This window comes from Syngnathus scovelli, chromosome 20 (assembly GCF_024217435.2).
Source record: "Syngnathus scovelli strain Florida chromosome 20, RoL_Ssco_1.2, whole genome shotgun sequence".
NCBI lineage: Eukaryota > Metazoa > Chordata > Actinopteri > Syngnathiformes > Syngnathidae > Syngnathus > Syngnathus scovelli.
In genome coordinates this window covers 12,017,906-12,041,789 of record NC_090866.1, presented here as the reverse complement: position 1 = coordinate 12,041,789, position 23,884 = coordinate 12,017,906, and the positions used below count along the sequence as shown (strand labels likewise).

Here is a 23,884-nt window from a genome sequence, read left to right as displayed (position 1 = left end):
GCGTTCGTAAACTCCACCCACAGATTTGAAATCGCACCCTGAACGACGTATCGCATGGTCACTTTTGTTTTTTATGAAACCACAGTAGCAAAAATGAGGACGTTCAAAGAGTTACTTCCAAACTTGTCGCTCTTGTTTTTTTCCGGGCTTTCTTCTTCGTCATGGCGCTTTAGTTCACTCGTCGTCGCCCTCTGCTGGCGACCTCCGCTACGCTCCATCGTTTCGCGCCGCAGAGGTTGACGGACGCGTTTCCATCAAGATGTCGCTCGACTCAGCTGAAACAAACAACACTTGTATTTCTTACTCTTATGAAAGCGCGCCGCAGAGGTTGACGGACGCGTTTCCATCAAGATGTTGCTCGACTCAGCTGAAACAAACAACACTTGTATTTCTTACTCTTATGAAAGCTGATTATAGAGGCTTTCTGTAGAGATTGGTGCACGAGAATAAAAAAAAAAAGACCTAGATGAAGGGATACAAAAGGTGTGAATTGTACAGCTTCTGCCAATCAAATCGCTTTTTATTAGTTGAGTTGCATCATTTAACTTTGACATTTGTTCTGACACGCTCGAGCCATGACTCACAAAAACGCCAAAATGACCTGGTCCCACGTTACTCACGAATTAACTTTTGAAGAATGAACTTTTGTCCAAACATCAAGTTGATCCAGTGGAGGAGCCTTTTCTTGTTCTGCCTGTGTCTATTCTTCAATCAGGGTCTCTCAGCCCAATTATTTGGAAGCCACAAATGTGCAAACGTTTTGAACTCATCCAATCTCAATCTGGGCTTCAGACAGTCCGTCGTCCCTGCGACAGTCCCTGCGACAGTCTCCTGCTGTTAGGTTGCTCGACGACTAGCGGTCAAACTCACTTAAGGGTTTAGAGTGGACAAAGAAACGAACGAGACTGCGCATTTAGTCTTTCCTATCTTTGTAAACACATCCCAGAAGTTGGTGCCTCACCGCCAGCGGCGTGCGTCGCTCACGCGCGGGATGCGGCCTGGCCGCTCTGCAGCAGGAGGACGAGCAGGCGGCGCTTGAGCGGCGCCAACTTGTGGCAGTAGTCCCGTTGCAGGACGGCGCTTAGACGGCGCCGAAGGTCGGCGAGCGCGTCGAGGGCCGGACGGCAGGCGGGAACGTTGAGCAGCGTGCGGAACAAGTGCAGCCACATGTCGCTGTGAGGCATCCTGAGGACAGCGACGACAACAACAATGCGCCATTCCGCAAAATCCTACTCCCATTCAACATGCATTCTTATTTTTGCCTTTTCAATGTAGTTGGGTTCATCACTTTCTGGATGTGTTCAGTGAGTGGAAAGATCCATCTGTCGACATGTCAACGCTGCGCTCCGTGGCGAGCGTAAGCCCGAAACGCAACAATTTGCACACGTGCCCGCTGCCGCCGGCGTCAGACAACATACCTTCGGAAGGCAGCGCAGGTCTGCCACTCGCCGTCGTTTTGCACCACTTGCATGTACGTTCCAAACAGCAGCACGTGAATGGTTCCCGCCGCGCCAAACAGATCCGTCTGCAACAGACACGGTCGGTCAACTCGACACCATCCGAGCAGCGTGGCTTCGAGTGGCACCCGCTGGGCTGTTGCGCTTTCCTTTCCGCGTGGAGCACACTTGCAACCAGCTACTGGCAGAGATTTTGATATGGCAATGTTGCTTTCCTAATTTTTGTGGGAACAACGGTCAACGATCATTTATTACTACTAACATAAAAGTGGAAACTAACCCTTCCCTAAATACATTTTGTTTCTTCAGCTGGAACCGAGGTCAAGGGGGCGGGAATTGTCAACAACTCTGAAGACTCGTCGGCGTCAGGTGACGACGGGCTCGGGAGGGGTTTGAGCGGCACGTCTGGTCTCACCTGGTAGTTCCAAGGCTCGCCGCTGAGCATCTCGGTGCACCGGAAGCCCGACGTCAAGCAGCTGGCAGTGAAGGCAGCGCCCGGCGGGAAGAGGTCCATGTCGATGCTTTGGCCCAGGTCAATGAGAACCAGGCCCGGCTCCGGGCGGTCCGGCTCAAAGTCGTCGTCGGCCGCGAACCTGCGTAACGCAGCGTGGTGGCATTGTAAAGCGGCGCCCGCTGGTGCGCGCCCGCTCGTACGAACCTTTGCCCCAGCATGAAGTTGTCGGGTTTGACATCGGCGTGGATGATGCGGGCGGCGTGCAGTTCTTCCAGCATCCGCAGGATGCAAATGGCAAAGTGGATGACGAGCGGCTGGGGCATCACTCTGTCGCCCAGGCTTTTGTAAAGATTTGCCGCGTTCTGACGGGAAGACGTTCAAATGCGGCGGACTGCTCGTTGAGGACCACGGAATCGACGCACGCACGCACGCACGCACGCACGCACGCAGCGGCGCTCCCTTGACTTAAGTTTGGTCGTCCTCAGACGAGCTTCCATAGTCGAAGCTATACATTGCTAGGAATGACTGTGGGGCGCAGCTCCTCACAGCATCCCCAATCCAACCCTTAATGCTGAGTGTCAAGCAGGGAGGCATCGGGTTCCATTTTATAGTCTTTTGGTATGACTCGACCGGGGATCGAACCCACGAACCTCCCAGTCTCAGGGCGGACATTTGTACCACAAGGCCACTGAGCTTGACTTAAGAGTTGAACTCAAATCACTCCTTTCTCAAACGGCCGAAAAGCCTCCCAAATTTGCACGGCCGACTCGCAACCGGAACGATTCCCAAGTCAAGGGAGCGGACCGTCCGTCCGTCCGTCCGTCACGCGTGCTCCCGTGAGCCAGAGCGGGTCGCAGCAGACGTACCAGCAGGGTGCCGTAGGCGTGCGGCTCACCCACCAGCACGCTGCCGTCAGTGAAGATGTGAGCCGAGCGCACGCGGCTGAACAAATGACGCACGGACGGTGACAGACGCCGGTCGAGCTGCGTGTGGATGTAAAACTCCCACGGATTGGAGGGTTTCTGCACCTGTGCAACACAACACGCATGTGCTTCAATCAAGAACTGTGCTTCAATCCAGAAGCCTCCGCCGCACGCTCGACCAGCTTGGGAGAGAGGCAAGAAATGGCCACAGCAAACCGGAACTGGGACGCTCGGGGGGCGCGTGTTGCACAACGCGCCGGTCTAGGGCGGGCCGGGCCGTCTCTTACCTTCAGCACCATCTTGTCTGAGGTGGCGGGGTCAGTGGCCAGGTAAACGGTAGCAAAGGCTCCTTGGCCGAGGACGCGGTCCACTCGCAGAGACGCCGTTCCTGTGGCAGTGAGCGTCTCCGCGTTAGCGCGGCTACGCTAAGCGAGGCTGTCACAGTTGTCGTCGTCGTCGTTACCCATGCTGATGGTCTTCTTGACGCCGATGTCGGGGAGCCCGCGCTGCCAGTTGACCAACTGCGGGTGCGAGGCGAGCGGCGGGCTCATCCTCGACAGCAAATCCGAGATTAGCTCGGCGCTCCAGGGATCGGACGGCGGGCAAGCGCCGTTGCGGAGATCGCCGTTGCAGAGATCGCCGCCGCGGAGCTCGCCGTCAGGACCGGCCACGCCTTGTCGGGCAGGTGCCGTCGACAGGAGCGCTTGCGTCTTCCACCGGCGGCCCGGCGGTGAGGGCCGACAAGACTCTTTTTCAGGACTCGCAATCACCGCAGAGGTGCTTTTGCAGAGTTCCTGTGGGGCAACGGGCAGCAAATCCTCCGGGATGGTAAACAGCTCGACGGCAGCTACAGAGTCCTGCGACATTTGCACGGCCGGCGAGGTAACAGACAAGGCGCTCGGCCGGTGGGCGGCCAGCCCCTCGCTCGTGACGTCAGGCGGACTCTGCTCCATGATGGGACTGTGTGGGACAAAATGTGAAAAGGGGCCATTTGCGCAAACATTCAGCAAGTGTCATGGAAGCAAGTGCTCTCTCACCTGAGCTTGTGACACCGTCTGAGGAAAGGATTTTGGTCGGCCGCGCTGCCAGCGCACGTCACGTCCGCTGCAAACACGGCAGGGAAAATAAACTCATTGGGTGGACGAGGCTCCACCTCAGCCAGTGGGGACGGTGGCAAATGCACCTTCTTGACTTTGGAGCAGGCTGTTTTTTTGCACGGCGAGGGAATTTTCAACGTCTGCCTCTTGAACGAACCCTGACGAGAAGGCAATGCTTTGCTAGCACTCGCGATTTTTCACCCCTCAGCGGAAATGACAACGCCGTCGGCCTTACCCGCGTCGCCGATCCCTCTGCGCACAAAGGGCGTGGACACGCAGCGCGCCGCCAGGGCAAAGTCGGCCGTGTTGTTGGGACACGCCGCCAGCCGGTCCTCGTCCCAACAGCTCATCCCCTCGGCCGTCTGGTCCCGCCCCGCAGCCTCCGCGTGGGCTTCCTGGAGAGCGGCAAAGGCGTGGGCCCGACAGCCAGACAAAAAGCCCCCACCCCTGCGTACGGCCACGCTTTCCAACTTACGACGGCCGGCGCCTTCTCCGACAAGCCTCGGCCTCGCGTGGCTTTGCTCTTTCCCGGCGTTGCGTGGGACACGGTGGCACTGCGCAGCGAGCGACAAAAGATAAACCGCCATTTTCAGCCGCCCGGTTGCTAACCGTCGCAAGGAGACGGAAGCAAATGCGGCCTCGGCCACAAGGGCCGCACATCTCGAGGTCGAAACCAGCCAGAAACAAAAAAGCAGACTTGGCCAAACGTTTCAAGTTTGACTTGCAAGACAAGAGCGAGAAAGCTGGCACGTCGCGGCACGAGACCGCGGCGCAACATTCTGTCGACCGTCGTCTGCCGACTGACCTGACGTCATCCTGGTAGATGAACAACGGCTCGGCGGCGGTGGGGGCCCAATTGCTCGGCGAGGCGGAGCCTGCCGAGCAGAAAAAGGCAGCACAATGAGACAATTCAGCGTCATCTGACACCTTTTTCAAGTGAGGCATTTCAAGTTTGCCCACAACATGCCGTCCGTCTGTGTTTTGCCATTTTGGAAAAGCGTGGCTGGCAGGTAGGCAGGCAGGCAGGCAGGCAGGCAGGCAGGCAAAGAAATGGGCAAGGGATTTACAAATGAAAATGGAAATAATGTAGTGGCAGCACAAAAAGAATTCATCCGTTCAGCGAATGTCCCACAAAAAAAGCAAACACGGCACTCGGGTGGGTTGGAATGACAGCAACGGCCGTTTGGCTGCCTTTCAATTTCAGCTGCTGCTGCTGGAAGTCTTCCTTACCGACGGCATCGTTCGACGTGTCGCCCGAGAGCTCCTCGGTCAGCGCGGGGTCCCGGAACATTCCCATGATCACGTCTGCAACGCAAAAGTGCCATTGTTGACGCCAGGCGACCCTTTGTGGACCAAAGCCAGTCGGGGCCATCGTGACTTTGGTGCCCCGAGATACGAGCGTGCTTCTTTGCGGTCACGCTCCTATCTCGAGTCGGCGTTCCCCGACCAATTGGTCTAATCCGACCTCGGAAGGCGTCATTTTTAAAAAGGGGAAAAGGCACTGTCAAACGGCTCTACGCTTCTTTCCCAAACTCGCCGGCGACTCCAAATGTTTGCTCACCCAAGGCCTCGCGGGTGTTGACGGTGGGCGAAGGCGGCAAGTTGGGCGCGTCGTGGCAAGCGCTCCCCTGGAAGGCCGAGGCGGGCGCACGCCAGACGGGGCTCCGACTCGGGTCTCGGCGGGCCGCGGGTGACTCTTCAAAGTCGCTGTCGAGGGGCTGGCGGGCCGAGGGATTTCCCGTGGCAGATGTCTGGAGAAGCAAAAGCAGAGTTGACGCGCTCCACTCCCACCCGCACGCACGCAACGGAGGTGGAGCGAGAGCAGGGCTATCTCAAATAGGGCAACATGGAGGGGGAGGGGAGATGCAGAAGCAAGTCAGCTGGCTTCCTCCTCGCTCGCCGTCGCTACGTCTCACCTTTGGCGTCCCATCGGCGGGGGACGAGGAGGCCGCCGCCGCCAACGGGCGCTCCGCTTCACGTGGTGCAATGGGACACGGGGTCGACCTCGGTGACCCCTCCGCTCTGCGCTTTGGTCTCAGGTGCTCCTCGGCCTCCCGCTTCCGCCAGTACGCCCGCGTTCGCACTTCCTCGAAGCAAAGCTCAGATCCTTGCGCGGCCAGCGCATCCTTGGAGTACATGGACACAAACTCCCCGTCGGCGTATTCGGGTTCACGGCCAGGACCGCTCCAAACTCTGCGGGGCAGAGTCGAGCACGTAGCGGGGTTGGTCCTTTTTTAGGCTGCCTTGAGCTAGCGCTTGGATTCCAAGGCCAAACATAATCTAATCAAATGTCAAGGCTCAAATGGCCCAACCAATTTCCAGGGATGCTGCATCATAGCGGTCCCTCCCCACAAACCTTTGGGGTTATCCCCTGCTGAGTGGAATCTCGCCCCACTGTGACTGTTGGGCAATTACTTACGTGCAGACGCCACTGGATGGGAGCTCGGCAGCAGCGGCGGCGGCGGCAGCTGACTGAGAAGGAGCAGAAGGAGGTTGAGTGGGGGCCACATCTCATCCAAAGACCGCGGTCGCCGGCGTCACGAATATTCGTGAAGTACATTGACGGTGTTGAGACGGTGGCCAAGCACCTGGGCGGGAGCAGCGGGCGCGCTGTCCGGCGACGGCTCAGCAACTCCTGCATCACATCCGGGCGGCAACACGTGAGCGAGGGTCGCCCCGGTGGGACAAAAGCACCTCGGACCACTCACCTCCCGACACCTCTGCCCGGCTTCTGATTCGAGCCTGAAACTGCCTGAGGATCACAGTCGCAGCCGTCGGTCTCTAGATGGGCACCATCGCCAGCGCCTAGCCCGGCCCGGCCCGACTCTCACCTGTACTCTCGCATGAGGCTTTCGACGGGCTGGGCTCGGTTCTCCAGAGCTTTGAGGTAAACGACGTCTGCTTTCTCCATCATTGCTTGGCGCTCAAATTGCTGAGCCCAGGCCACATAAAGCGCTGCCGTCTGCGTGCCCACGCCCTTGTTGAAGATGTGCTGGAACAGGGCAATGGGCTCCGAGAAGTAGGTGGCCTGCAAACGACAAACTTCCGTCAGAGCATTTTCTAGTCGAGAGTAGAGATGGAGTGAAGTGAGTCAGATCTGCGGCCTCAGATCACCCGCAGTCTTTAAGAGTCATACAAATGAGGATAGGATGCCTTGACCAGAACCCTGTCTTGTCTCGCACGCACGCACACGCGCGCACACACGCACGCACACGCACGCACACGCGCGCACACGCACACACGCACGCACGCACGCACGCACGCACGCACGCACGCACACACACACACACACACACACACACACACACACACACACACACACACACACACACACACACACACACACACACACACACACACACACACACACACACACACACACACACACACACACACACACACACACACACACACACACACACACACACACACACACACACACACACACACACACACACACACACACACACACACACACACACACACACACACACCCCCCAAAGACCCCCTTACACATCTGATGCACATGTTGACAAAGCGGGCGTCGTCGGCATATCGCTCCACTCCGAGAAAGTTCTGCACCAGCCTTTTGAGCACCATCGCCGTTTCACCGCTGCCGCTTTGGTCCAAGTACTCCACAAACCTGCCAAGTGCACAGAAAAAAAAGGTACCGATGGCTGCTGTGACGCTGCACTAAAGCGCCGAGGAGACTCACTTGAGCCACGCGTCCAGGGGGTCATCTCCCATGTAAGAGCCGAAACTGCTCTCAAACGCTCTGGTCAAAAGACACGTCGGTTAGTCATAATGCAGGACAAAGACGTACGGACAGATGCGGACAGTTGGCCGACGTAAAAGTCGCCCGTGCTTCAGTCATGCGGCGTTGCACCTTTCTACTTCTTCCTGAATAGGTCCTAAAAAAACAGCTTTGGCGGTTGCTTATGTCTAACCCGCATTTGCACTGCCATCGGGGCGAGATGAGTCGACCAGGATGAAGCAAAAAGCAAGAAGAATTTGAACCATCGAGAATCGCCCTTCCCAACCAGAAGACGAAAAGCGTAACGTCGCTTTTTACAGTCATAACTGGGCAAACGCCAAGAGAACAAAAACGACACATAACAGCAGTAACCAAGCCCAAACGAGTCCTGGTTGGACGACAACACGTCAACTGAAAGGCGGGCGGTGCGACCGTTTGGCTCGCTCGCAGATCACCCGACTTACTTTAAACAAGAGGCCACATCCATTTCGTTTGGGCGAGCTATAACTAACAAATAAAACGTAAAGAAAAGCTATATTAGTCTATTGACTTCAGTTCCTCCCAGCTGTTCGTCGAATGAACACTCACTGACGACTTCCTCTGCGTTTGAATTTCGCGCACAGCCAATAGCAAGGCGAGCAACTCCATCTCGCGTGACGCACAATTCTTTCTTCTCATCCAAGAAAAAAAGCTCACTGGCGCATTACCGCCACCTTCTGGAACTACTTCCTTTTTGGCGTACGTTTTTTTCTTCATGGACTAAAACAAATGACTTTTCCCCTCTGTTAGGATGCATATTTTCACAGCACGGTGCTAGCTTTTACCAGACTTTTAAAGCAAAACGTGTTCAAAGCGCTTGGCGTTTCATTTTAGCGTCAAAGTGCACAATTCTGAAAAAACAACAACCCAAAAAAGACAACGGATAAACAAAGCAACCCCAAACACTGACAACCTGCAAAGGTGTCAAATATACGTGAAATGGTGGAGGAACTGCGGAGAAGGTGTGATAAGCTCGTAAGAGAGGACCAGGAGAACCGGAAAGAGTAACAATAGTGAGCGAGCAGCCCGTGGAAAACACTCGCGAGGACCCCGTACGTTGAGGCCTGCGGCGGCGCCATTTTTTTATTCGGGGGGGGGGTCCGAAGGAGAAAGAAGCTGAGCGTCGGCACCAAACAAACTTCTTGACAATTTCGGCCGACTTTTCGTCAAACGCGCTCCTTCCGGTGGATCCGCATCGTGTCATACGACTCTGGTTCGTCTTCTTTTCTATTCAACTCGGCCAGTGCGGCGCGCGGGAAGCAGTCTCGATGCACACCTATATCGGATACGTGCGCGTTAGCGTATGGCGTGCGTTGCTAGCCGGCATTTTGAGGACGAGCTCAGCCCACCCGGCTGCCCGCCCGGTTGCCCGCCCGCCCGGCTGCCCTCCCTCTCGCTTCCCGGGTCTGATTCCTAAACGCGCTCACATCACGTGGGCCATCAACACTTTGGTATCGGCTGGCGGGCTGGCGACCGTGGGAAATGAGTTTGAATGAACGTCAAGCGAGCCTTTGCCAAGAGGCACGTTGGCTAGCAGATGAAACTGTGTGAAAAAGCGAGTCGATTTACAATATTATCCATCATACGTTGGCTTTTAAAGGATAAAGACGATACAGAAATAAAATGCAACCAGGGACGGTGTCGCCTTGGCCTTCGTTAGAGGATTCCACAGCAATTTAGTGAGCTCCGACCTTTGTGCTAAAAATAGGAAGGAAACCCACAAATCCACTCGGCCCGGCCGCCGATCCTGGACCGGCTTGCCCAGAGTTAAAAAAAAAAAAAAAAAAAAGGGGGGGGGGGCCGATTCGGCTGGTACATGGGTACGAAAACAGTGACGTGACCAAACCAGGGGGGGGCTCTGTTTTTGTGGAAGATGTCACTGGTTCATTCAACTTAACGCAACACATAACGAAGCCTCAGTTTGTGCAGAACTTTGCAGCTCTCTGCGTTAGCTATGTCAGCCGAAGTGGCCGACCATGTGTTTATCAGCAGCACCTTGTTTGGGTCAGTTGCGAGAGCAATGCTCTTCCAAACAAGAGGTCCTGGGATCGCTTCTCCTTCCATCTCAACTTTTTTAAGCTCATGTATATTTGGGGGGCGGCTCGGTGGCGCACTGGGTAGCACGTCCGCCTCACAGCTAGGAGGGTGCGGGTTCGATTCCACCTCCGGCCCTCCCTGTGTGGAGTTTGCATGTTCTCCCCGGGCCCGCGTGGGTTTTCTCCGGGCACTCCGGTTTCCTCCCACATTCCAAAAACATGCTTGGTAGGCCGATTGAAGACTCCAAATTGTCCCTACGTGTGAGTGTGAGTGCGATTGGTTGTCTGTCTCTGTGTGCCCTGCGATTGGCTGGCAACCAGTTCAGGGTGTCCCCCGCCTACTGCCCGAAGACGGCTGGGATAGGCTCCAGCACGCCCGCGACCCCCGTGGGGACTAAGCGGTTCAGAAAATGGATGGATGGATGGATGTATATTTGGGGTTTGTCATAAACACTCTTATGGCCACGATCCATATTTGTACTGTAGGCCAAGTGCTAAACTGCAGTACTGCTACTTCGGGTTGTTGAGCCTCCAATTGTGGTTCCATTCTGTGCATGCTTATGGCTCATCATCATCATCATCGGTTTAAAGTCCGTTTTCCAGGCGCCGCTGGGTTGGACTGGGTTCGTGGTAGAGAAAAGGAAGCGAGATTGCTTAAAACCACCAATTGGCCGAGAAGCCTGGATGATTTAATTTTGCCCTATCGGGCCCTTCTTTCAGAATCCTTTTGAACCATTTCATGAGCTTGACTCGCTGCCACTGTGCAGCAGATGAGAGCCAATGTGAATCAAGCATCAAGGTCACGTACCTTTAGGCCAAGCCCAGGGAGGCCGCCAGCGCCCGCCATCCGACGACCGCAGGCAAACACGGCACCCAGAGCGAGCGACACCGAGGGAAAGGTAGCTCGAGTGTCTCGCCCGGCCGGTAATGGAACAGGCGAGCCTCCGGTTGCGCTGCCTCTTGTGCCGCTTTATTTTCCTGCAACAAATACGAACGTTAGACATGACAGCAGCGTCTAGCAGTTTCTGGCCACCGTCTCGAAGGAACTCTCTCCAGTGTCCAGAAATTCGATGCGCAATTTTGCTCTCGCTTCCAATAACATCTTGATCCATTTGGGAGCAGGCCTGAATACTTATTTGGATGCGACTTTCTGACAGGCAAAATGGATATCATTGACAGCATAGTTGACTTTTGTAACGTCGCAGGTATCCGGGAATGGCCACCGATCACGTCAACGGGAACGGGACGGAGGAACCGATGGACACGACGATGGCAGCCGCCGCCTCCCGCTCGGAACACTTCCAGGCCTTACTGGATGCCGACTTGCCTCAGAAAGTGGCTGAGAAGTTGGACGAGCTCTACATCGCAGGTGAAGGAACTCCGAGACACGTGCAAAAGACAGCAGCCGCTGGCCACGTTGGTCCAGTGAGAGAAGCTTCAGGCCGGGTCGTCCTTATTGTCCTCCTTCAGGTCTGGTGGCACACAGCGACCTGGACGAAAGAGCCATCGAAGCTCTGAAGGAGTTCAACGAGGAGGGAGCCCTGCAGGTCCTGCTCCAGTTTAAAGAGAGCGACCTGTCTCACGTTCAGGTATGCCTCTGAAGCGGGACAATGGGGACGGCGCCGGCCTGCAATGCTTTTCTCGTGTCCAGAACAAAAGTGCCTATCTGTGCGGAGTGATGAAGACCTACAGGCAGCGTGAGAAGCAAGGGGCCAAGGTCACCGATGCCACCAAAGGACCCGACGAGGCCAAAATCAAAGAGCTCTTGGCCAGAACCCACTACACTCTGGACGTAACAACGGGCCAGCGGAAGTATGGCGGACCGCCGCCCGAGTCGGTGTACACGGGGCTTCAACCCACCGTGGGAACGGAGGTGCGCCCGCCGCAAGCGCTCCATTTGTGGCTCGCTCGGAAGTGTGCCGACTTGAGAGACGGATGCGCCGTGTCTTGCCGTTGCAGATATTTGTGGGCAAGATCCCCCGCGACCTGTTTGAAGATGAGCTGGTTCCTCACTTTGAGGAGGCGGGGCCTATTTGGGACCTCCGCCTCATGATGGACCCTCTGAGCGGCTTGAACAGAGGATACGCCTTTGTCACCTTCTGCACCAAGGAGGCTGCGCAGGAGGCCGTCAGGCTGGTGAGCGGACTGCGCTCAAGCTGGAATTGCAATGGGAGAACGGTGCCGCCGGACACCGCCCGGGAGGCTTTAGAACCTCCTACGAGATGGCGGGAAAGTTTGAACCGTGAATGGGATGCGCTTCTTCCTCTATTTGGTGGCTCAACTGCTCCTTCCTTTGATCTTCTGCAGTGTAACAATTGCGAGATCCGACCGGGCAAGCACATCGGCGTGTGCATATCGGTGGCCAACAACCGTCTGTTCGTGGGCTCCATCCCCAAAAGCAAAACCAAGGAGCAAATCGAGGAGGAGTTCTCCAAGGTCACAGGTCGGTCGTCCTCGGCGTGCTGATCCGCGTCTCGTCGTCCGGCCAATCACGCGGCCGTGTCCTGGCTGTTCTGTTCCGTTCCTCCAGAGGGCCTCAGTGACGTCATCCTCTACCATCAGCCTGACGACAAGAAGAAGAACAGAGGCTTCTGCTTCCTGGAGTACGAAGACCACAAAACAGCCGCTCAGGCGCGGCGGCGCCTGATGAGCGGCAAGGTAAAGGTTTGGAACAACGTGGTGACGGTGGAGTGGGCCGACCCCATCGAGGACCCGGACCCCGAGGTCATGGCCAAGGTAGTGGAGCCGACGTTGCGTCCGCTCTTTGACGCCACGTCGTTGCCGTCTGACGCCCGCCGTCTTGTTGCAGGTCAAAGTGTTGTTTGTGCGCAATCTGGCCAACAGCGTCACCGAAGAGATCCTGGAGAGCAGCTTCAGTCAGTTTGGGAAAGTGGATCGAGTGAAGAAGCTCAAAGATTACGCTTTTGTTCACTTTGAAGAGCGCGACGGCGCCGTCAAGGTACGTGCGTTGCCGCCGCCGTGCAAACGCCACACACGCTTTGTACGTACTGGTGCTGTGTTCAGGCGCTGGCTGAAATGAATGGCAAGGAGCTGGAAGGAGAGCCTGTGGAAATAGTCTTTGCCAAGCCGCCGGATCAGAAAAGGAAAGAACGCAAAGCTCAGCGACAGGCGGCCAAGACACAAATGTAAGCGCACGCTCTCGCCACTAAAAGCACCTGAGCTGTCCCTCCCTCGGCCATGGTGAACGAGCCACCTCCCATTCAGAGGTCACCATTGCTATTGCGGAGTCACGTGGAAAAACGGGACTGGGAGCTCCGTCGTAACTGGATCCCATCTCTGTAGCGCTGTCGGAATACCTAGCGAGTGGATCAATCAGAAAGGAGAAAAAGCTGTTCATTGAGCTGAGGGAGGGACGATTCCAAATCGGTACTATTGTGATTGTGGATTTTCTTTTGATGGAGCGACCGTGTCTGTCCTCAGGTATGACGACTATTACTATTATTCCCCCCCGCATCACATGCCGCCTCCCGGTAGAGGGAGGGGCAGAGGCGGCGGTGGCAGACGGGGTGTTGCCAGCTACTCGTACACGCCCGACTACTACGGCTACGAGGACTACTACGACTACTACAGCTACGATTACGACTACCACAAGTACCGCGGCGGCGGCGGCTATGACGACCCCTACTACGGCTACGATGAGTTCCAGGCACCTGCCCGCGGCCGCGGCGGTAGCAGGGGTGCCAGGGGCGGAGCCTCTCCAGGTCGAGGGCGCGGCGGCGAAGCTGGCCCTTCCCGAGGCCGAGGCAGCTTCTCTCAGCGTGGCGGGCCGGGACCCGGACCGGCGCACGGAGGGCGCGGCGCCAGAGGTTCCGCGCAGCCGCGAGGGCGAGGAGGGGTACGTGGTACGCGGGGCGTCCGCGGTGCAAATGTAGGAGGAGCGAAACGCAAAGCCGACGGGTACAACCAACCCGATTCCAAGCGGCGCCAGACCAATAGTCACAACTGGGGCTCCCAGCCCATCGCTCAGCAACCGCTCCAAGGCGACGACCACTCGAGCTATTCCGCCTACCAATCTGACAACCAGGAATTTTATCAAGATTCTTTCGGGCAGCAGTGGAAGTAGACTAAGTTAGGCTTTTCTTTGGCTTTCTTCTCCTCCTTAGAGACTCGATCGATCCCATTGGCTCCAAATTGGTGACGTCTGGCAAGAGATCTTTTTGTACATATTTTAATATTCCACAGTAGTCACACTCGGTTTGGTGTCCCCCCCCCGCTCCCCTTCCTTTTTAAATGCTTCCTTTTAGCTTCTAGCCTTTGTCTGTTTTTACAGCCTCTGCTTGCCATGTTTAACTGAAAACACAATTTGTACTGTCACAAAGTAATGCTTGTTATTGGAGAGGAAGAATCCGCCGTCACTTTTGGCTTGTATTCTTTGCTGTTGTCTGCTTTAATAAACGTGCACACACACGTGCGCAAAACCAACCGTTGTGTTGCCAATTCCTCCAATTGAACCAAATTCTCTGTTCAAATTGCCCGCCCGCCCGCCCGCCAGCCATGGTACCAGTGGTGTCACCTCGCATGCAGTCCAACCAAATCACCCCCAGGTGCTCATCGTCACGTCACGTCTGGTCCGGTCCGATCCGATCCCACGCGGTCGCCGCCTCAATGTTGCACGTTTGTTTGCATGCCAGACTTGTTGTCCGCTTGAGCTACGTGCCCTGCGCCCTTTCCTTGTCTAATTGCATCTTCTTGTCACGACTAGCAGGGGCAAGGCGTCTGGGCCGATCCTGATACGTCGCCGTGACGACAGCTCTGCCGCCACCGCCGAAGGCCGCCCGCCGTGGTAAGGTCACCCGCCGTGGTAAGGTCACGTGACTGACTCACTGCTCCAGTGCTGAGACTGCTCGATTGGTCCATCCCGTGACATATGTGACTGACGTCCTCAGAGTAGAAAGCTACCTCACGTGCTCTTCCAGCTCATTTGTTCTTCCGGACCGCTCGAGTGCTCCGTCACGGCCTTGCAGGCTGAAGAAGCCGCTGAATACGATGGACAAGTGGAGCTTGTGGTTTCGTTTGCGCGCGCTCGCTCGTTCGCTCTCAGGAGCGACTCGCGTTGCTTTTGCGTATGATGAGCCATCGCCTCCGGATTTGTTTTATTTGACTGTTTGCCTGTCAATTTTTAAAGCCATCAATCGGATGTCAATCACCAGCCTTTATCTGCATTTGAGTGGCATACCGAGGAATTGTGCCAAAAAGTGCAGGTGAAAGGAAAAAACGGAAAAAAAATCACTGTTTTTAGTTTTTTTGCTAAATAACAACTGTCCTTGCAAATGGAGTTTTTACTGTACAATCGAAGGCCTGCCAATTTTTCTAATAAAAAACAAACAAAGTCACTCTTGGTTTCTTTTGAACAAGTAGCAGAAAAGAACACATTGTTGCAAATCAAGATTTTCAACTATTTCTAATAATGTCAAGTGAAAAACTGTCCCAGCCTACCTTGTCGTTGAACTTGTCACAGCGACGGGAAGTGACGACGTGGAGTGCGGGTTGCCATGTCCGCACTTGTATAATCCGCCCGTTCTCGATATCCTGCATGGAAATGGAAGGCAAAAGTTAAACATTGGAAAAGAGTCATTAATCCTGACATTTGACCAAACAACTTTAGCTGATTCTAGGGCGAGTGCTGACCTTAAGCAACTTGTTTCGTTAGCACGATTGGATTCGACTTGGCAACCCAAGTAGAGGCAGAAACTATTCCGTCCGTCCGTCCGTCCGCCAGCCAAAGAAGTCGCTAAACTTGGAACATTTAACCCAGGTCGAGGATGCGCTAACGATAAGAATGCTTCGTTTGGGGTGACAAAACACGCCGCTCCTTTAATCGCTTTTAAGAGTCCTTAGTCGTAGCCGGCTGGACGTTTTCGTTTGTGTCGTTTTCAACCAACATTTGCTGTTCGTGCTCACTCTTATTTGAATTGGTGCGCTCGCTTGGAACTTTGTACTTGAGGTTCGTTGTTTGTCAAGGGGCGACAAGATGGCTGTTTTGTCGGCTTTATGGCGAGCTCTACGACTGGACGCGTTCTTCACTTGGGCTCGTCAGTTTCCGCTCGCCTGCTGCCTGCTCGCCGCCTTGTTGGCCGCCACAATCCTGTTCCACAGGTCAGCGTCCTACGTCATCGGACGTCACCTGTTGTGCTTCGGGGTCAATGCTGCATTCGAGGAAGCTGGGAAGTCGGAAAAGTGTCCCACTCGGGTTGTTCCCTTCCGACCGAATGGAAACAACAAAGATGGCCGATATCGGTCAACCATTTGTTGTTCAACGCTTCTTGACCTCCAGCAATCGCTCTTCATTCACATCAAATAAATAACGTATCTTCAAAACATGCCATGACATCAAATAACGCCATACAGAGACACAATGGCATTGCTTCACCGTCATCGGTACAAATCACGTCGTTACATATTTTTTTCCATAGCGAAATTAATGTTATAATAAACGGGCAAAGCTGTTCTATGCCGTTGGGTCGGCATTCTCGAGTGACGTCACATCACGTTCCCGTCTTCCTCAAATGCATAAATCTTTCTCTTTTTTTTTTTTTTTCGATTGGGCGTCTGGACGGCCTATCAAAACCGTGTTTACATTAGGTTCCGTTTTGAATCCTGAAATCACATTTGTGAATGAATAAATATGAATACACATTTATTTTTAAAATTATAATCTGCATTTATTTTTAAAATTATAATCCTTGTTTAACGCTTGCTTATTTATTTGTTCAAGTACCAGTCTTGAACACGCATCTTGTTTTTCTTTCCAACCTCCCTTTCTCTAAGTCACCAGTTATGGGTTACAGTTGGTTTGAGGCCCAATTCAGTTAGCGAACACAAACATGCCAGGGTTGACTGTTTTGAATGAAGTTGTCGCCATGCTATTTTGCAGGTACCTCCACATCCTAATTGGATTGTGGTCTTTCTTAGTGGGTGTGGTTACCTTCTATTGGGCTCTGGAACCCGAGTCACTGCTCCCAGATGTCTTGTTCACGAGCAAAGCGCCACGCAAGGTGAGGTGCATTCGTACTGAGGATGTTGATGTTGAGGATGATGATGTTGAGGATGATGATGTTGAGGATGATGATGTTGAGGATGACGCTCGCTCGCTCGCTCGCTCGCTCACTCACTCACTCGCTTGCTCGCTCGCTCACGTGCGTGTGTGCCAGTGTCAGGAACCGGAGCTGTTTCCTTTGGGTCGCAGCTGTGCCGTGTGCGGGAAGGTGAAATGCAAGCGGCATCGGTAGGTTTGCGGCACCTGGCAAGCATATAGCACATGTTCACTTTAGCGGAAGAGTTGACAATCACACTGGTGCGAGGATGACGCGTGACGTGACATCCCGACGGTCATCCGGGACGCACAGTTACGCACGCAAGCGTGGTTCTGTCAACGTCCCTTCCGAGCGCCGGGAGCTGTGCTTTTTCAGTCTTTTCTGCCACTTTGAGATCCCAATTTAGAGTTGCGCGCACGACCTGCTGTTTATTATACTATTGTTGCGGCGTCCAGCCCAACGTTGCTACTGGAGAACTACCAGCCGTGGGTGGGCCTCGAGATTCACTCCAAGGTGGACACGGCCATCACAGAGGTAGGCGCTCGCTCGCTCGCTCGCTCGCCGTCAAATTCCACATTCATCATCACACTTTGTTCCTTTTGTGGCGGGAAGGTGTTTGAGCTGGTTCTGGAGAACTTTGTGTATCCTTGGTACCGGTAAGTCCCTTGGCGTGCTTTCTTTGCCTTCCGCCGACTACGCACCGGTCATGCTCCGTCATGGGCCGCAGGGACATCACGGATGACGAGGCGTGCGTGGACGAGCTTCGTTTGAGCTTCCGCTTCCTAGCGTCCGTGTTGGTCCGCAGAGCTCGGAAGGTGGCATCGTCGGCTTCCGTCGGCCACCAAGGAGCGGCCGGCTCGGTGTTGAACGTGCCCGCTGTCCGCAGGTAGACCTCCCGGCTGTCTTCGGCGACCACGTGATGAAAGCCGCCGTCAAGCACGTGGAGGTTCTGGCTAAAGCCCGCGCTCGAGGTGAGACGCCGTCGCTGGCCTTGATGACATAGGAGTGGCGTACGAGTTAGGACCGGGCTTTGACGGCCGCCAATGTGTGTGGGTTAAGGTTAGAAGAAAAAGGCTGGAAAAAAAATAATAGAAGTTTGTTTTTGTGCTCTGGAACACATTTGTGGCATTTGGCTCGAATACATAGCTTTGATAGGAAAGTCAACTGGCGGCGGCAGCTGAATCAGGGTGGCTCTTGTCAGTCCATCAAGGTCTGACGCTGCAGCAGGCAGCTCTGGAGGAGTACGGCGCTGACCTCCACGTGGCCGTGCGCAGCCGCCAGGATGAGCTGCTCTACCTCAGGAAGCTCAGCGAGATGCTCTTCCCGTACTTGATGCCGCCAAAAGCCTGCGAGTGCAGGTAGCGAGCGAGCGAGCGAGCGGCCGGTCGGCCAGCCGGCCGGCGCTTTAGCCCCCCGAAAGATCCGAATGGGTAGAGAGCGTCTTCTGAAGACCCCTGTCCCTTCCCGAGCGCAGGTCGCTGGCACTGCTGCTGCGGGAGGTCTTGTCAGGTTCCGTCCTGCTGCCCACCATGGACTTCACGGCCGACCCGGTGAGTCCGCTCTCGGCGTCTGTCTCTCGACGCCAACCTCCTCTTTGATTCCTTTCCTAGGACACGGTCAACTTAATGGTGCTCAAGTTGGTTGACGACTCACCGGTGAGTCGACAGTCGCCAAAGGAAGGCCCGGAATGAAGCCTTGATCAGTCCGCCGTCCGGCTAGCGTCTTAGCCGTCGATGGTCTGGACTGTAAGCCTGTTTGTTTGTCTCCAGCCTGAAGCCGCCAGCGAAGCGCCGTCCGCTCGTGTTCCTTTCCTGCGCAAATACACCGACCGCGGCGGCAACAAGCCCTCGGTCAGCACTTGAGACAAGCTCCTACTGTGGGCCAAAATGCCGCACTGAGTGAGTGCCTGTGTTCTCAAGCAGGTTCTCAAGTTGGAGCTCAAACAGATCCGAGAGCAGCAGGACCTTCTCTTCCGCTTCATGAACTTCCTAAAGCGGGAGGGCGCCGTGCACGTCCTTCAGTTCTGCCTGGCTGTGGGTAAGGACGAGTTTGGCGCGCGCGCACGTTCGCTCACCTCACCTCACCTCACCCGGCCGGCACCAACGTGGTGTTCCTCCAGAGGAGCTCAACGCCAAGGTCTTGAATCCGGAGCTGTGCGACTCGGAGCTGCGCCGTCTGCACGGCGAGGTTGTGCACATCTACCAGACGTACTGCGTGGACGAGAGCGTAGACAAGATCAACTTGGACCGAGCCACGGTGGACGACATCAGGAACGGTGAAGCAGCTGCCAAATAAGGCGCACGGCTCCCCATGGTCATTGGTCACAGCGCGAGACCTCCCATCTTGTCTTCTGCCATCAGTGGCCCTCGGTCCGTACGGCGCCGTGGTCAAGCTGCAGACCACGCGGTGCCTCTTTGAAGCATACGAGCACGTCTTATCGCTCCTGGAGAACGTCTTCACGCCAATGTTCTGCCACAGCGACGAGGTAAGGCGGCGATGGTGGCGATGGTGGCGATGGTGGCGATGGTGGCGATGGCGGCGATGGCGGCGATGGCGGCGATGGCGGCGGCCCCGTGCATCCTGACGGGAACTTGATTGTGCACGCTCAGTATTTCAGACACCTGCTGAAAGGAGCCGAGTCGCCAGCCAGGAGTTCGCGTGTCAGCAGGTCGGTCTCACAATCCCCAACTCGCAGGTTCTTTCATCACTAATCAGTCAACGGTTACACGGCGGCCAGGAACGCCTCCAAGCGCGGCGAGTCCTTTGGGATCGGCAGGATCGGCAGTAAAATCAAAGGCGTGTTCAGAAGCACCGCCACGGAGGGCGCCGTCTTGCCGCCCAGCGCCACCGCCGAGGCTGACGTCAACGCGGTAATGAGCATTTTTCCCAAGCTTGGCGCTGGGGGGCTGTGACCTCCCTTGGGTGACCGTGTGCAACGCAGGTGGAGGAGGCCACGGCGGTGGTAGAGGAGGAGGAGGAGGCGGCGGCGGAGGAGGACGACGCAGCCGTCCCCGCCAGTGCGGGCAGTCTGAGGAAGCTGTCGGCCTGGACCGTCACCATTCCCTACGTGGACTTTGACGAGGATGAAGCCAAGAGAGAGAAGATTCCCGTCTTCTGTATCGACGTGGAGCGCAACGACAGAAAGGAAGGTGAGCATTGCGGGCTCAGAAAGTCACGGGCCGTTTCCATTGCGTCCTCCGTAATGCTTGGACATCCCATTTCTTCACGGCGGCCCCTCTCGCAGTCGGACACGATCCAGAGAGTTGGTCCATCTACAGAAGATACTTGGAGTTTTACGTGCTGGAGTCCAAGCTGACAGAGTTCCACGGTAATACGTGCCCGCCAGCTTAGCGTGGCCCTTCGTTTCAAGCGCCGACGGTGCCGTGCGTGCAGGCACCTTTGCTGACGCGCAGCTGCCCCCCAAACGCATCCTGGGACCCAAGAACCACGAATTCCTCACCTCCAAGAGGGAAGACTTTGAGGACTACCTCCAGGTGGTAGTAGTAGTCATAGTAGGAATAGTAGTGCACGTCCCGACAGCATAAGCACGTTTGTGTGCGTGTGTGCGTGCAGAAACTGCTGCGCTGCCCGGAGCTCAGCAACAGCCAGCTGCTGGCCGACTTCCTGTCTCCTCACGGCACGGGCTCTCAGTTTACGGACAGGATGCTTCCCGACGTCAACTTGGGTACTTCCGCCACTAACCTTTGTCTGCGTCGGGAACGGCCACCGCTGAGCTGACTGCAACATTTGGCTAAAAATCCCCAACAGGCAAGATTTTCAAGTCCGTCCCGGGGAAGTTGATGAAGGAGGTGAGTGAGCGTCATTGGGGAAGACGGGCGCTCCCCCCCACCCCGGCACCCACGACAGCCGTGTCTTTGCAGAAAGGTCAGAACCTGGAGCCGTTCATCCAGTCCTTCTTCAACTCCTGCGAGTCTCCAAAAGCCAAACCCGGCCGGCCAGAACTGATCGTCCTCAGCCCGAGCGCTGACGCCAACAAGCGGGTCAGACCGCGAGTGCCATGTCGCACGTGGTGCGGGCAGGCATGGCCGTGTCATCATCTCCGTCTTTGCGTGCAGCTCAACAACCAGATCTTCAGCAAAGAGCCCGCCGCAGCCCAGGCGGGGAAGGCGGGCCAGCGCAACCGCCGTGGTTCGGCGGAGCTCGCCGTGGACGGCATGTACGACTACCTACTGCATGTGGGTAAGTTGCCCGCCGCCGCGCTCCGGTCCAGAGCCGGCAAACGGCCGAGCCGAGCCGAGCCGAGCTTTTTGACTACAGGTCGATTGGTGTTCCGGATGCCGCGCTGGCTGGATCATTTGCTGTCGGCGAGCAGGATGGTCCTCAAGAACACCTTGGAGGCCTACGCGGAGCAGCGGATACGTGGCAAGATGGACGCCATCCTGCAAGAGCACCGCCTGGTCTCGCTCATCACCCAACTACGAGGTGAGACGACAGCTGCGTTGAGAAGCTACGGCTCCACATGCAGCTGACGCGTTGAGAAGCTTCAGCTCCGCATGCGACGCTCGAGGGTCGAGCGGTCGTAGTAACTCGCAGCGATGTGGTCAAACCCAAAGCTTCACGTATTCCCCTGCCGTAGACGCCATCTTCTCCGAAAGCGCGGAGGAGCGCGACGGCCCGGCCAAGGCGGCGCGAGCCAGGAGGACCTTTGAGGAGATGACGGCCTATCTGCCCGGTGAGTCGAGTCAGCCGACCGACAGGGAACCCTTTTGTCATTTGTGCCACGTCGCGCCAGACGCCCTCGGGAGGTGCCTCGGCGAGGAGGCCAAACGTGAGGGGGTCCGGCTCCTCTTTGAGGGTCTCCAGCAGCCGCTCCTCAACAAGCAGGTCGGAATCCACTCGAGTCAGGTCGAGGGCCGAGCCGTGTCCTCTGGCAACGTCCTCTTCTTTGGCTGTGCTCAGATGTCCTATGTGCTGCTGGACGTGGCTGTGCTGGAGCTCTTCCCCGAACTGTGCCGCTGAGCAAGCAAGGTGGGGCGCCGGTCCAGCTCAATGGACGGATGGAAGGAAGGAGCAAGGAAGGGCGCCAGGCCAGCTCAACGGACGGACGCAAAAACACTTCCTCCAAATTGACGTGATGAACGAGTTGGCAAATGCCTTTTATTTCTCTGCTATACTTGGAGTTTGTCTTCATGGGCAGATTTTGACTAGACAGAATATTAGTAATAAAAATAAATGATTCTACTTTCATGCTGACTGACATCCACCAAGGTGGTTCCGCTTTTTCCAATGGTCACAAACGCTCGGGAGCGCAAGACGAAAGGTTTGCGGCCACGAACAACGCGGCGACCCTCCACACGGTGACGGCAAAGAGCGGAAATTCGCGGCAAAGCGCAAGCGTTTGGCGTTCTAAGTGGCGCACGCTGGCCGTCTGCTCGGCATTCACCTGTGGCCAAGACGCCGGTCGCCGGTCGCCCAGCAGCAGCTCCTCCGCCATCCGCAGCAGGCGCAGCGCGTGGCCGTAGTCGTCCACGGGAATCTTGTCCACGCTGGCGTTCTCCTGGAAACACGACACGCATTGGAAAATCGGAGGGACTCGCGCTTGCTTCGTCAAGTCACTCCAAAAAATGGGAGCAGAAATTCCATTGCTATTTCCAGACCTTTGATTTTAGAGACAACTACTAATGGAGTACGTCATATATTTGGGCCTTGCTGGTCCCAAAGACCAAGCAGCTCTTAGCTGGTTGCTGACCCCTGGTTGACACCGGTTCCCACGTGTCGCCTTTAGCTTAGCAATTAGCGAGGCTCCGCCCCCCACTCCCCCACCCCACTTGTCAGCAGCTTATTTGCCGCCACAGAGGCGACGATTACAGACTTAGGAGTCACCCGCAGCGTATTAAGCCGCGCCGCCGGTAGCCAGCCCAAGCCGCTTGCTCTGCTCACCAGCCACCGTGGCACGGCGCTCGCCTCAGACTCGGACGGGTGCTGACGTGGGTGACCCGCCAAGCTTTGCGTGGGACCCTCGGCGGTTGGCAAAATGCAAACTGCCGTGGCAAAGTGCTCCTTTCGAGTCTTGTCTTTCTATTTCGGTCCGGAAAAGAAAAAAAAAAAAGGCGTCCCTTTGCGGCAGATCTCTGAAAGCTTGAGCTGATGAGGACATTTTCGACATACCGGACAAAAAGATGACCATCCGGTTAGCGAGAAATTTCATTTTTGTGTTGCGAGAAAAGCTAGCATTTGGAAAGCGCCGGTGCGTAGACAGACTTCCTCCCTCTATTGTGTGTGCGTGTGTACTTACGTGGATGGCGAGGCACAGTCTGTCAGCCAGCACGCTGACCTCCGACAGGATGCGAGCCACCAGAAAGGACTTTGCTGTGTGACTCCCCCCCGTCGTCACCGCCATGCAAAGGTCAAGCGGCTGGAAGAAGACACGACACGGTCACGCTCATCAAGTGCTGAGGCGGAGGGGTCGGTGGGTGGCGCGGCCGCTTGGTCCTCTACCTCAGGAAGCGGGTGGCAGCGGCGGCGGCGGGGGCAAAGAAGCTGAGAGAGTTTTGGCGTGCCTGTGTGGTAGCCTGCGGTGCCCTCGCTCTCCGTGCTGACAGCGTGACCTGACAGACAGACAGACAGACAGACAGACGTGTTCCATGAGGCTGGCGACGAGCACGACGTGTACCCGCTAGCGAGTACCTGCGCTTGCTGTCGTCGTGGCGAGCAGCGAGGCCCCCCGCCCAGGCGCCTCCCGCCCCGGCTCCTCCGCTTGGCTCCTCCGCATCTGCTCGCTCTCCTTCAGCCTCGCCGACAAAGCCTGGATGTGCCGGCGGAGGTCGACGCCCTGCGACCTGCCCCTGATCACCGCCACTGCCACTGCCACTGCCAAGCCCACTTTGGCCAAAAAGCACTCTGACATGCACACGCACAGCATTCAGACAATCATCAATGGGGTCCAAAAACAAAAGTATTTCTTATTTTCATACATATTCATTAAGTTATCCCAGCTCAGTGGCCTAGTGCTAGAGTGTCCGCCGCCCTGAGACTGGAAGCCAAAGACTATAAAAATGGGACCCATTGCCTCCCTGCTTGGCACTCAGCATTAAGAGTTGGAATTGGG

The 23,884-nt window shown here is 56.0% G+C and overlaps 3 protein-coding genes across 12 annotated transcripts; 2 read left to right on the top strand and 1 right to left on the bottom strand.

Moving 5' to 3' along the window:
- Positions 1–50: 50 nt before the first annotated feature.
- Positions 51–15,464, bottom strand: bub1 (BUB1 mitotic checkpoint serine/threonine kinase). Of its 9 annotated transcripts, XM_049756179.1 has the most exons (24): positions 15,410–15,464; positions 15,218–15,310; positions 10,569–10,738; positions 7,647–7,706; positions 7,445–7,574; positions 6,763–6,959; positions 6,640–6,683; positions 6,520–6,566; positions 6,351–6,403; positions 5,848–6,124; positions 5,493–5,682; positions 5,162–5,236; positions 4,737–4,806; positions 4,407–4,485; positions 4,167–4,326; positions 4,018–4,089; positions 3,872–3,938; positions 3,298–3,794; positions 3,122–3,222; positions 2,778–2,939; positions 2,116–2,273; positions 1,873–2,050; positions 1,419–1,525; positions 487–1,185 (listed from the first exon to the last, which is right to left on the bottom strand). In XM_049756179.1, the coding sequence occupies exons 4-24, from the start codon at positions 7,676–7,678 to the stop codon at positions 981–983; spliced, it is 2,901 nt and encodes a 966-aa protein (XP_049612136.1). In that variant the 5' UTR covers positions 7,679–7,706; positions 10,569–10,738; positions 15,218–15,310; positions 15,410–15,464; the 3' UTR covers positions 487–980. The 9 variants fall into 9 exon arrangements, with proteins under 9 accessions (XP_068505285.1, XP_049612136.1, XP_049612133.1 ...); XM_068649184.1 differs by lacking the exons at positions 10,569–10,738; positions 15,218–15,310; positions 15,410–15,464 and adding exons at positions 51–275; positions 7,780–8,140 and having other exon boundaries at positions 962–1,185; XM_049756176.1 differs by lacking the exons at positions 10,569–10,738; positions 15,218–15,310; positions 15,410–15,464 and adding exons at positions 8,150–8,192; positions 8,274–8,421.
- LOC125989835 (heterogeneous nuclear ribonucleoprotein Q) lies at positions 8,796–15,114 on the top strand. Of its 2 annotated transcripts, XM_068649187.1 has the most exons (11): positions 8,796–8,937; positions 10,966–11,129; positions 11,231–11,349; positions 11,412–11,633; positions 11,720–11,896; positions 12,068–12,203; positions 12,291–12,496; positions 12,570–12,719; positions 12,785–12,906; positions 13,202–13,616; positions 14,484–15,114. In XM_068649187.1, the coding sequence occupies exons 2-11, from the start codon at positions 10,976–10,978 to the stop codon at positions 14,523–14,525; spliced, it is 1,743 nt and encodes a 580-aa protein (XP_068505288.1). In that variant the 5' UTR covers positions 8,796–8,937; positions 10,966–10,975; the 3' UTR covers positions 14,526–15,114. The 2 variants fall into 2 exon arrangements, with proteins under 2 accessions (XP_068505288.1, XP_049612174.1); XM_049756217.1 differs by lacking the exon at positions 14,484–15,114 and having other exon boundaries at positions 13,202–14,203.
- On the top strand, positions 15,440–22,029 carry LOC125989822 (sorting nexin-14). Its single transcript, XM_049756186.1, has 28 exons — positions 15,440–15,574; positions 15,743–15,877; positions 16,656–16,776; positions 16,933–17,006; positions 17,271–17,349; positions 17,428–17,471; positions 17,543–17,630; positions 17,702–17,786; positions 18,017–18,173; positions 18,290–18,365; positions 18,426–18,470; positions 18,585–18,665; positions 18,738–18,852; positions 18,935–19,090; positions 19,176–19,300; positions 19,425–19,483; positions 19,553–19,685; positions 19,757–19,964; positions 20,060–20,143; positions 20,209–20,309; positions 20,389–20,500; positions 20,584–20,624; positions 20,697–20,816; positions 20,892–21,015; positions 21,094–21,258; positions 21,413–21,508; positions 21,569–21,660; positions 21,736–22,029. Exons 1-28 carry the CDS (start codon positions 15,561–15,563, stop codon positions 21,793–21,795), a joined length of 2,790 nt encoding a protein of 929 aa, XP_049612143.1. The 5' UTR covers positions 15,440–15,560; the 3' UTR covers positions 21,796–22,029.
- Positions 22,030–23,884: the final 1,855 nt, after the last annotated feature.